Source organism: Amaranthus tricolor, chromosome 1, assembly GCF_026212465.1.
Source record: "Amaranthus tricolor cultivar Red isolate AtriRed21 chromosome 1, ASM2621246v1, whole genome shotgun sequence".
Classification (NCBI taxonomy): Eukaryota; Viridiplantae; Streptophyta; class Magnoliopsida; order Caryophyllales; family Amaranthaceae; genus Amaranthus; species Amaranthus tricolor.
Genome location: NC_080047.1, coordinates 43202809 through 43214415, shown reverse-complemented (window position 1 = coordinate 43214415; position 11607 = coordinate 43202809). Strand labels below are relative to the sequence as shown.

At 35.5% G+C, this 11607-nt stretch overlaps 2 protein-coding genes across 2 annotated transcripts; one reads left to right on the top strand and one right to left on the bottom strand.

The window, feature by feature from the left end:
* The first annotated feature begins 1020 nt into the window (after positions 1-1020).
* LOC130811097 (protein MAINTENANCE OF MERISTEMS-like) lies at positions 1021-5801 on the top strand. The gene is made up of 6 exons (XM_057677275.1): positions 1021-1066; positions 1716-1774; positions 3995-4111; positions 4805-5071; positions 5149-5571; positions 5652-5801. Exons 1-6 carry the CDS (start codon positions 1021-1023, stop codon positions 5799-5801), a joined length of 1062 nt encoding a protein of 353 aa, XP_057533258.1.
* A 161-nt stretch (positions 5802-5962) lies between these two features.
* LOC130811090 (protein FAR1-RELATED SEQUENCE 4-like) lies at positions 5963-8677 on the bottom strand. The gene is made up of 6 exons (XM_057677266.1): positions 7865-8677; positions 7580-7782; positions 7231-7351; positions 6907-7002; positions 6549-6639; positions 5963-6224 (listed from the first exon to the last, which is right to left on the bottom strand). The coding sequence occupies exons 1-6, from the start codon at positions 8535-8537 to the stop codon at positions 5963-5965; spliced, it is 1446 nt and encodes a 481-aa protein (XP_057533249.1). The 5' UTR covers positions 8538-8677.
* Positions 8678-11607: the final 2930 nt, after the last annotated feature.

Below are 11607 nucleotides of genomic sequence, written 5' to 3'. Positions count from 1 at the left end.
GTTCCGTCAATGGCAATAACGGGTTTGCAATACTTGAATCCCTCAATACTAGGTTGGAAAGCCCAAAACACGCGTTGGAAAGTTCTAATACTAGGACGGACATAAACACCGACATCATTATCTTCCTTAAAGAACCACTCAACTACGGTCCCGGGGTTTGAAACTTGCAGTGACTTCAAGAATCGTGGAAGAAGAGGATAAGAATCTTCCCATGTACCATAGATGGAGAGAAGGGATTGCTGTTTAGCACACCATGCCCGCTTGTAGGTCACTTCGACACCGAATTGGTCTTTGACCATTTGACGCACGACAGAGACCTTAATTGAAGGGTCTTGAGCAACACAACTTCTAATAAGATTGTTAATCACGGAAGATGTCAAATGAATGTGTCCAGCTGACACATTTTCAGTACTTAGCACACAACCCCCATGCTTCCCTTTATACGTAACAATCTCCCATGACGGTGAATAGGAGCTCTTCGTAGCCCTAAGCCTCCAACCACACCCTCTCTTACACTTCAACGTGAGCATGGTTTGATTTGAAGTCTCAGTTCGGTACTCAACGTTCCTACGAATATGATACAATCTAACAGCGTCCAACAACGCATCCTTGTTATCAAACATCATACCCTTTTGAAACTCTCCTTCGTCGGTGTAGGTTGTATCACAATCCCAAGACCTCCAAGAGTTGTCCTCAAAGTGTTCATCTAGAGGGGGAACCATTGCATAGGGTGTAGGAGCAACGATTGTTGGAATGTTTCCTAAGGTCATGTCATTAGCTAGAGCCTCCTCGTCAACACCCACATCGTCCTCAGAAGGAGCTTCAACGAATTCATTACTCTCACTATTAACATCATCCCAAGGCTCATTTGTATCTTCTACGTTGAAAGTATCATCATCTGAGACTTGAAATTGAACTTGATTGGGTTCATTAGAAGGATAAGAGGAAGATGGAATAAAGGGATTTTCGGTTTCTTGGGTAGGGAAGGGCGTATGAGAAGGAGCAGAAGAAGTTATATTCATGAATGCATTTGTTTCCACAACGTTGATATCTTCGTTCCCTAGGGGTACCTCTTCTACATATAATTCTAAAGAAGGACTAGGGGTAGACCTTGAATACTCCCACATTGCATCTATAGCCTCCTCATCCTCAACCGGAAAAGCTAACAAATCTCCACTCAGATTGTACTTAAAACTTAAATTAACAGTACTTCTTGTAGTGTCAATGCCAATCTTAGAGCATATATAATGTTTAAATTCATTCAAATCCATGTATGAGTTGCATGCAAACAGTTTACGTTTTCCCCCAACATACTTAACATTGTTACTAGTTGATCGAATTGAACCATTCCAAAAGCATACAACAGTCACACGAAAAGAATCCATTTCTACAACAACACATACAAAATCAACATCACCATCATGTTCATAAATATATGACCACTATACATTTTAAAATCAACACCAAATAAAAAAATTTATAGTAAAAACGTACCTCAATAACCTGTAGATCAACAAGAATTAGTAAATTGCAAGTTTATGAACCTACATTAATGTGAAATTTGATTAAAATTCAGCAAAAACAAAACTCAAAAATAAACCCTAATTTTTCTAAAATTGAAAAAAAACACATAAAAAAATACCTTAGGTCGATGTAGGAAGCTTACAGATCGCTGTTAGTGGTACAAATTTCGAATTTTATCACTTAATTTGAAGGATTGAATGTGATTTTGATGGAGGAAAAAACAAACAAATGTCGTGAGTTGTGTGCTAAGGTAGGCCGTATACTAGAATGAGGAAGAAGGAAAAAAAAAATATATAAACACCCAAAGTCGCTGTTAGTTGGGTTTTATTTTATTTTTTTTTCTTTTCCTCTTTTGCTGTTACTAACAGCGATTTACCCAAAGCTAGGCTTGGATGTACGGACGCTTATTTTGGGAAATAAGTTTTTACGAAGCTTATTTTTGGAATTAAGTTGTTTATTTGTCTTAGTTTTTTCAAATTTTCTCCAGTAGTAGTACAACTCATTTGTTATCTGGGTTGACTTTAAAAAAGATCATAAATATTGAGTCCGTTTGAAAAACAATATTTTTAATAATTTTTTAATTAATTATTTAATTTTTTAGTTGATCAAATAATTTTAAAAAAATTTAATAAATAACTTTAAAATTAGCTAAAAAAATGGTATTTAATTCAAAATCAAAAGCGACTATAAATAGGTGACTATTAATCTAATTTCTACCAAATGTTTTCATGACACTTGATTTGAATAGAAGACTTAAGAACTAACATATCCGTTGACGCTACGAGACCCAATAATTTGACCCAATTCTTATAATTCGCCACCCTTTTCATTTTTTCGCCACTTTCTAGTAAATTACCATATTGCCCTTGGTTTTTGAAAAAATTATAATTATGCCATTAAAGCTAAAATTTTCTATATAAACCACACTCACACTAAAAATTCTCTCACTATAACTAAAAACCAACATACAAAAGCAAAATTTGGGAGCAAAAATTAAGTTAAATCCGGAATTTATCAATCGAGGTAAGTTATTTTTAATTAAATTTAATCATCAAAAAAAAAAAAAAAAAGGAGTCGCCCAGATCTGGGCGACTCCAATTTTTTTTTATTTTTTTATTTTTTTATTTTTTCCGTATGTATTTTGTTAATTTTATTATTATTAATTTAATTATTATTATTATTGTATTGTTATTTTTGTTAATATTAAATATATGTTAATGTTATTATTATTAATTTTATTATTATTATTGTGATTGTTAATTTTGTATTATTAAATATATGTTAATGTTGTTATCATTAATTTTATTATTATTATTGTTATTGTTATTTTTATTTATTATTAAATATATGTTTATGTTTTGTTTTATAAATTATTAGTTTAAATTTGTATGTTGTAATGTTTATTTATTTTTTTTAGTAAGTGTATATATATGTTATTTATATTTTACGGAAAAAAAAAAAAAGAAAATGAGTCGCCCAGATCCGGGCGGCTGAACCCCGGTTCAGTCGCCTAATATTAGGCGACTGAACCGGGGTCCAGCCGCCCGGATCTGGGCGACTCATTTTCTTTTTTTATTTTTTTTTTATTTTAATTTTTTGTATATTTTGGAGTAATAAATTTAAAAATTGAAATTTAAAAAAAAAAAACTGATTATTATATATATATATATATATATATATATATATATATATATATATATATATATATATATATATATATATATATATATATATAGATAGATATATATATATATATATATATATATATATATATATTTTCCTTATATTTTGGAAAAATATATTTAATATTTTGAAATTTAAAAAAAAAACCTGATTTTTATTAATAAATTTATATATTTTTTTTAATAAAATGTTAATATTGTAAATAATTTATTTATTTATTTATTTTAAATTTGTTTTTTTTCCGTTTATTTAGGAATAATAATTTTAAATTTTGAAATATATAAAAAAAAGGTGATTATTATTATAAATATAATTTTTTTTTTATGTTATTACTGTTATTGTGATAGTTAATAATAATTTAATTTTTTGTTGTTATATAATTGTTTATGTTTGTATTATTAATTAATTATTTTGTTTTTTATGTTATTTTTTTCCATATTTTATTTATGATTATTATGTTTTTAGAAATATTATTATTTATAATATTGAATGAAACCGTAAAAAATTGTAGAAAATGGCTGGTAATCAAGGAAAAGGAAAGGGTTTTTTTAGGCAATTGTTGAGAGGTAATAGTTCTAGGCCTACCTTACTCAGAGGGGACCCGCATGAGAGGGGGGTCACGGGTTCTGCTAGGAGGGCTAGGCAGGAAGAGGCGGCCAGACATAGTGAGGCCCAAAGGTCGAGTACGCTGAACCAAGTGCGTACTCATTTTGATGACCAGGCTGATAGCCTCCAGAGTAGTTGGGGGGTTTATAGTGATGATGATAATGATGCTGATGATGTTCAGTTCCAAGCTCCTGAGCCTGCCCCATTGGACTGGACTATAGTTCGTGGCCCCGACGGCAGATTTGCCCGTGGCGGCCCGAGTTCTTCCGCCGTATCTGAGCGTGCAGGAGGAAGTTTTGTCGATAATGAGCCGCCACGGGGCAGGCCCTCACAGTCCACTAACACGGACTGGTTAGTGACATCACCCCAGCCCGGGGGGCCGACTGATACGCGACTGATCCCTAGCTATGGCGGGCACATAGCTAAACTTATTTATGACGGCTCCGAGCGTACGCCTCCGATTCTAGAGTGCCTTATTAGGAAGAGACCGGTGGAGTCCATCATCGGACTGAGGGATATGTCCGATGAGCTAGTCGATTTTCTACCTTCCACTTCCCTCGGTCGACTACCGGTCATTATGCACCAGCACATCGACTCTGCTTTGATATCGGCGTTCGTCGAGAGGTGGCAGCCGGATACGAACACCTTTCACATGCCCTGGGGAGAGATGACGATTATGTTGCACGACGTGCAACGCATATTGGGCATTTCTATTGATGGTTCTCTGCCGGCTGAGCCTTCGGAGGCGGAGTGGGAGGTTGGTATCACCAATCTGGTCGGCGAGCCTCTGTCTGAGCTTCGACGTAAAGGTTCATTCACCAGCGGATGCATAAGCGTTGCTGAACTGATGCGACTGTGTCATAGGTCGCAGGCCTTGGATACCCAGACCACAGCGTACTACATGGCTGTCATCGGCTCTACCTTGTTGGCGGATAAGACCAGGACTGGCATGCGACCTCATCCGATAGTTGTCGTCAACGATGATGAACAGGACGTGGCCTGGGGTGCGGTGACCTTGGCGTTCTTGTACAGGCAGCTCGGAATGGCATCTAGGGCTGGTTGCAAGACCATTGCTGGATGCCTCACATTGCTCCAGACATGGATCTATGAGTACTTCCCCGCTTTCCGCCCTCATCCTCGCCGAGATGATGTGCCAAACATGACTAGGGCGGAGATGTGGACGCCGAAGAAAGTAGGTCGTGAGCTGGACAGGTTGATGGAGTTCCGCAAGGTTCTGGACTCAATGACAGAGACTCAGGTATTTTACATTACATTTTGTCATGCATGTTGTTTTTTATTTGTAGGAAAGTTTTTTTTAACTTGGCCTGTATGCAGGTTGAATGGACTCCCTACAATTTTTCTGCTGCTGCGTTGCTGAATGAGCACCCACGCACCACAGTCATCGGGGGTATCACCTGCTTTGATGTTGTGGAGGTGTATTTGCCGGAGCGGGCATTGCGACAGATTGGGTTCGTGCAGTCTATTCCTCCAGCTCCTATTAGACCAGCCAAGGCTCTTCGACCGGCACACGGAACCTACTCCGTGACCTTTCCTTCTTCTGCTGCTGCATTTGTGGAGGCGTGGAGTAGGTTCCCCTACAGTGCCCGCCTTGTAGAGCAGGGACTTCGACGGGCTACTGTTCCTTCAGAGACTGAACCTAATTACGTTGAATGGTTTAGAGTGTGCTCGCACCCGTACATATCCCGAGACGAATTGCTGGCTTTCGGTCCTGGTCCTGGTCAGAGCAGATCTGATTACGTGAGTTTTATTATCAATTTTTTTTCCAAGTTCTTTTTTTTAATGAATTAATAACGCACATTGTCTTTTTGTGTTTTCAGTTCGCGAAAGAATGGGCCAGTCGATTCGCTCCAGTGGCAAGACTACCTACGCGGATTACGGATTTGAACTCCCGTCAACGACATGCTTTAGAAATATACCTTAATGATTGTAGAGATTTATTTGATGAATGGCAAATTGATCAAGGGTAAGGCCCTGAATAGTCTGTACTGAAACTATTTTACATTATTTATTGCATTTATTTTCGTCAATGATTGCATTTATTTTACATAAATATACACACTAACGTGGATTATATTGTTAACACCTTTATGGATTATATACAACTTTTAATGAATGTCGTGTATAAATTCTATGGAGTATCTAAATTTACAGCATCGTCAGCGGTGTTATTTGTTGGTGGGTGTGACCCGCGTAGATTATTCCACAGCATAATCCTCGTAGTGAAATTTGTGTCAAGATCTTTCGCGAAATTGTCAGCTGCTTGTTTCCAACGTGGGTGGATCGGCGGCACAGGGGATGAATCGTCGTTCATAAATAGTTGAACAAAATGATTTCGATTAACCCAAAGTATATGTATTAGTTTGTTTACACTTCTCGCGGCCTGTGCTTTTCTTAACGGAAGAATCAAACAGTTGTATTGCGGATTCCCGTCAGCAGCACCATAATAAGCAATGGCAATGTTAAGAAACGTTGTTGCAGAGTACAAAGCCATCGGTGCATCCATCCCGTGCATGAAAGGAGCAGGTCCATCGGTGTGTGAACCTACTCTGAATATTGACTCGTCTAGTGACTCCTGAGATAGATACAAAGTTAGGTATTGCGCTCTGTTCATTTGCATTTCCATGCTCATAGCACGCCTTAAAAGAGGCCATGCTTCCTCGCCTCCCAGCTCTGTGACGGCAATTGCTCTAAATCCACAGTTACCATCACCTAACACATCAATCCAGTCGAACAAATAAGGAGGAAGCATGAATGGGATGTAATCAGGCCATGGAAACAGTGAGAAATCACGACCTCCTGGATCATCTACAATAAATGTAAATTAAGTTAATATGCGTAAATAACAAATAATTAATGAAAAAAACTAAAAATTAAGTCAATTACCGGATAAGTTGAAACTGAACTTAATTTCTACTGAAGATTGCGTCTCTCGGCCACTAGATCAGCCACTTGATCTCCCGCGGGAAGAAGATCTAGACCCTCGACCACGAGAAGATGATCGGCTATATTCAAATGAACTTTTTCTCCTTCTCATGGTTTTACTAGTGCTTGGTCTTCCCTTTCTCGGTGGACTAGCGTAAGGCTCAGGTATATCCGCACCATCTGGGTGTAATTCATAATCAAGTACCTCAGCCATTCGGCGAACAAAAGCGGGATCAGATTTAAGGACTTCATCGACCAGAGATTCAAAGTACTCTTTGTCATTGGCGTTCGCGTTTCGTACTTCTTCATTGGGTTCGTCTCCTACCTCTGTGTACCTCAAAGTACTCCAGAATTCATGAATGTCATCCAAATACAAAGCACCATGTGATCCAATGGTCATTTGTAAATAACATGCACACGACAATCCATGGGTTTTTTGAAGTACACAACCGCATTTGTTCAATGCAAAATCACCCAGTTCTAACATGCGGTTAAACTCATTCTGGATCTGCTCCAAGGCATAGAGAGACACGTGGCGATATAGAGGTCTAAAGAAATACTGTCGTAGCGTTCTTGGTACAGAAGTCATGGATTCCTGTAGCGATTGTCGGATTTTAGCTTGTTGATTTGTAATCTGTGCGTGCGCCCTTTTGAAAAGGGTATCGAATGAGCTATTACCACTACCAAGGTAATACTTAAAAGACGAGTGTTGGCTTTCCACTCTGCTGGTAGTATGGTTACCCAAGTGTAAACAATCATTCGTCCACGCACGCACAAATTTCTCTCTAAGTGGAATCCATGTTCCAGTCAAATACCGAACGACCCTTCGGTTCCTAATCGACCACGTACTGACGATCCCTTCCCATCTCTTTTCATATTCCCGGATTGTAGCACTTTCAACCAAGGGGTTCCATCTACTTTTCCTGAATAACTGCCCTTGTTGATTTTTCTTGCCGCCGCACAACTTGTCCACCATGTTCTCAACATCGTTGCCAATATGCCAGGTGCATAACAAATGACGTACATCTACATTAAACAAAACAGTGAACGTAATTAAGACATTATCAATAGATATAACCACAATAATGAACTCACAAAGCGTTTTTACCTGGGAAGACGTCACGAATAGCTGCAGATAAACCTTCGTCACGATCGGTTACAATGACGCTAGGAGTCTGAGCAGTGCCGAAAATATCTCTCAATCCCTGCAGCACCCACGAGTACGACACAGCCGCCTCATCTCGCATCAAACAAAACGCAACCAAGAAGTTGTGATTTGTTGGCGTCATTCCGATCACTTCACATAGTGGCCACTTTGGTTTGTTCGTTTTGTACGTTGTATCTATCAGCACAACATACGGCCACGTACGTATCATTTGGATTGAAGTAGGATTTGCAATTAAAAGTCTGCTCAAGTGCCCGTCATTATCCAACTCTGTCCAGACCACATAATTATGTTCTGTGGCCATATGAAGACAGTGTTGAAGGGGAGTCCTGCCCTCCATTTCATCTCTCCTTATTGATTGCCTAATATTATATATCTGATTCATACTAGCATAAAAACCAGGAAAATTATCTCTAATAGAATTCATAATAAAGGCCGGTTGCATTCCGGTTGCACTAAGCTGTCGTATGTGCTCCCGAATATCTACATTAATCCTCGCCCTTACATGACCATCTCTGTACACCAAGAACGGGTGGTTATGTTTTCCCTTTTCACCAGGACACACCCTTACCGTCCAAGGTCTTTCTCCTGGTTTACGACTACTTCCTACAATCATAAATTTACACCCACAACTCCTACTTTTAGAACCAGGTCGGGCAGCATTATCTACATTATCTACATCACCCCTAAGTTTACCATAGCGGTGACATCTTAAATAACAACTAACTCTGGAACGTCCTTCTTTCTTTTTATAAGAAGCACGTGTAAATTGAAAACCAATTGTTATTTCTATCGCATCGGCCCAACTATGTAACTCATCTATGGAGATAAATTCCCTATCCGTAACAAAGTGACCGGAGTAGTCTATGTTGTCTCCAAAGTTTTCAAACTCCTGCACATTTGAAATGATATAAATTAAGTACATTAAAGACTACAATAATAATAATTGGATTAATAATAACAACAACAACAACAACAACAACAACAACAACAATAATAATAATAATAATAATAATAATAATAATAATAATAATAATAATAATTATTATTATTATTATAAGAATAATAATAATAATAATAATAATAATAATAATAATAATAATAAATAAATAAATAGATAACGATAAATCAAACTAATAATGACAATAACAATAACAATTTTAATAATAATAAAAACATTACGTTAATAAAAAAATTTAAAAACATTTAAAATAAATAAATAATGACAAGACAAATAATAACAATAATAATAATAGTAATAATAATGACAACAAATACAACAATAATAATAATAATTATAACAATAATAAATAAATAAATAATTAAATAAATAAATAAATTACGTAAATTAAAATATTAAAAAATTTAAAAAATAAAAATATCAACAATAAAAATTATAATAATGACAACAACAACAATAATAATAATAATAGTACTAACAATAATTATAATAATAATTTAAAAAAACATTAATACGTAAATAAAAAAAAATAAAATTAATGAACCAGTCGCACAAATCTGGGCGACTAACCCATGGTACAGTCGCACAAAATTGGGCGACTGGACCATGGATCAGTCGCCCAGATTTGTGCGACTGGACCATGGGTTAGTCGCCCAGATTTGTGCGACTGAACCATGGCTCAGTCGCCTAGATTTGTGCGACTTGTTTTTTTTTTTTTTTTTTTTTCGAACGACAATTTTACGTACCGCATCCGACTCATAGTCGCTTTCGTTAGCCATATTCAACCAATTACGCCTTACAACTTCTTTAACACTTTTTAGAGAGATAGTACCAGTTTTTTTAGAGAGATAGTACCGTGTTTGAATTCGTACTTCAAACGCATCTCAGAATTCGATATATATAGACAAATCATCCGCATTAAATTCTTAATAGTGTTATTAAGAGCGATTTACATTTATTAATTATGTTTTAACTCCAATGGCATTTTTGTAATTTTTTTAAATCCAGGGGCAATTAAGTAATTTTGAGGGGTGGCGAAAAAATGAAAAGGGGTGGCGAAAAATAGCAACACCCTAATTTGATTGTGGGTTCCTTAAAATTAATTATAACATTTGGAAAAATAAATAAATTGGAGATGTCCTGACATATTTGACTTATAATATTCAATATAATATTTTTTTAAAGAAAATTAGAGAATATAATTTATAATTTATGCGCATTTCAAGTTTCAACTCTCAAGCCTTTTAATGGTCAATGCTGTTGAATACCAACCAACAACTATAGGCCTACAAGCAATAACCATTTGATAAATATAAAAATTGTCAATATTAATAGCAATAATAATACAAGAAAATGTTTTTAAAAATTAGTTTTTAAATGTTCTATTTTTTTGAAGTTTTTGTTGGGATGAGTTATCCCACATCGATAAATTGAAAATAGTGTGCACGCTTTATAAGCTATTAGAGACCTTATTCCCATCGCCATATGGTTTTGGGATGGTATGTATCTCCTTAGCTTATGAAGTGTGTGCACTTGTGTCCCCCGTTAATATGCTGGCGTTCACAATAAGTCCAGCCTAATTTAACATGGTATCCGAGCCGATGGTTCGATCAACAATTTTAAAAATGGTAGGTTCGAAAAGAATGGCGTTCCTACCCTAATTGATTACTCCCACATGCGAACTTGACGGGGGTTCGCATGTGGGATGAGTTATCCCACATCGATAAATTGAAAATAGTGTGCACGCTTTATAAGCTATTAGAGACCTTCTTCCCATCGCCATATGGTTTTGGGATGGTATGTATCTCCTTAGCTTATGAAGTGTGTGCACTTGTGTCCCCCGTTAATATGCTGACGTTCACAATAAGTCCAGCCTAATTTAACAGTTTTAAATTTAAATGGTCTGATTTTTTTATTACGATAAAACATTCTTATTGACACATGACACATTTTATTTTCACACGTTTAGATGTTTTATTTTAATTTTTTAGTATCTTTGTCTATACATAATTAAATAAGAAATTAATATTATAAAAATATTAATTACATAAATCAAATAAATTCTCACTTAAATATGTTTATTTCTATAAACATAAAGAAACCTTATATAAGACAAAATGACTTTTGTGAATAGTGATTATTATTTAAAATTGTAACAACTAACGACTAATATGAACCTGAGGTAGTATAGTACAAGCTAAGTAAATAAAAGTAAGCATAAAGATTTTAAGAAAAATTTAATACTGTAACCATAATGATTTTAAGAAAAATAAATGGAAGAAATATGTAAATTAGATTTAAATAAATGATAAATTTGTAAACACAATTATAAGAATGTTAATCAGATCATACTAAAATAAGAATTAATTTAAATATAAGAACAAGACTAGAGAATTATGGATGTGTTAGAGGTTGAGATTTTTTTTTCTATCTTGTGGCAAAGATTTAGGTCTCACTAATTACGAGGAATTTAATTTCTGATTTGAGATTTCCCACTTGCTCGTGGGGGATTTAGCTTACTCCAAAATTTAATAATAAGCATATCAAAATAAAAAGTATATCTAACTCAAGGGTAAGCGGAGAGTAATAAATAATAATAAGGAAATTTTACGTGGTGACCTCGAATTTTTGCCCTTTTTAAAAATATCTTTTTAAATTCACGTGATAATCTTGAGCTTTCAACTTTTTCACGTGTTAGAAAAAATATTAAGTTTTTAGTTGAATT

Bases quoted from the DNA above. Each gene is read 5' to 3' on its own strand.
- LOC130811097 (XM_057677275.1), top strand. From the start codon at position 1,021: ATGAATGCATTTGTTTCCACAACGTTGATATCTTCGTTCCCTAGGG. The intron at 1,775-3,994 runs GTAGGCCGTATA...GATGATGTTCAG, and splicing joins GTCGTGAGTTGTGTGCTAAG to TTCCAAGCTCCTGAGCCTGC. The intron at 5,072-5,148 runs GTATTTTACATT...GCCTGTATGCAG, and splicing joins ACTCAATGACAGAGACTCAG to GTTGAATGGACTCCCTACAA.
- LOC130811090 (XM_057677266.1), bottom strand. From the start codon at position 8,537: ATGATTGTAGGAAGTAGTCGTAAACCAGGAGAAAGACCTTGGACGGTA. The intron at 7,352-7,579 runs GTCGTTCGGTAT...CAATCGCTACAG, and splicing joins GGTCGATTAGGAACCGAAGG to GAATCCATGACTTCTGTACC. The intron at 7,003-7,230 runs GTGATTTTGCAT...TGGTCGATGAAG, and splicing joins TAACCGCATGTTAGAACTGG to TCCTTAAATCTGATCCCGCT.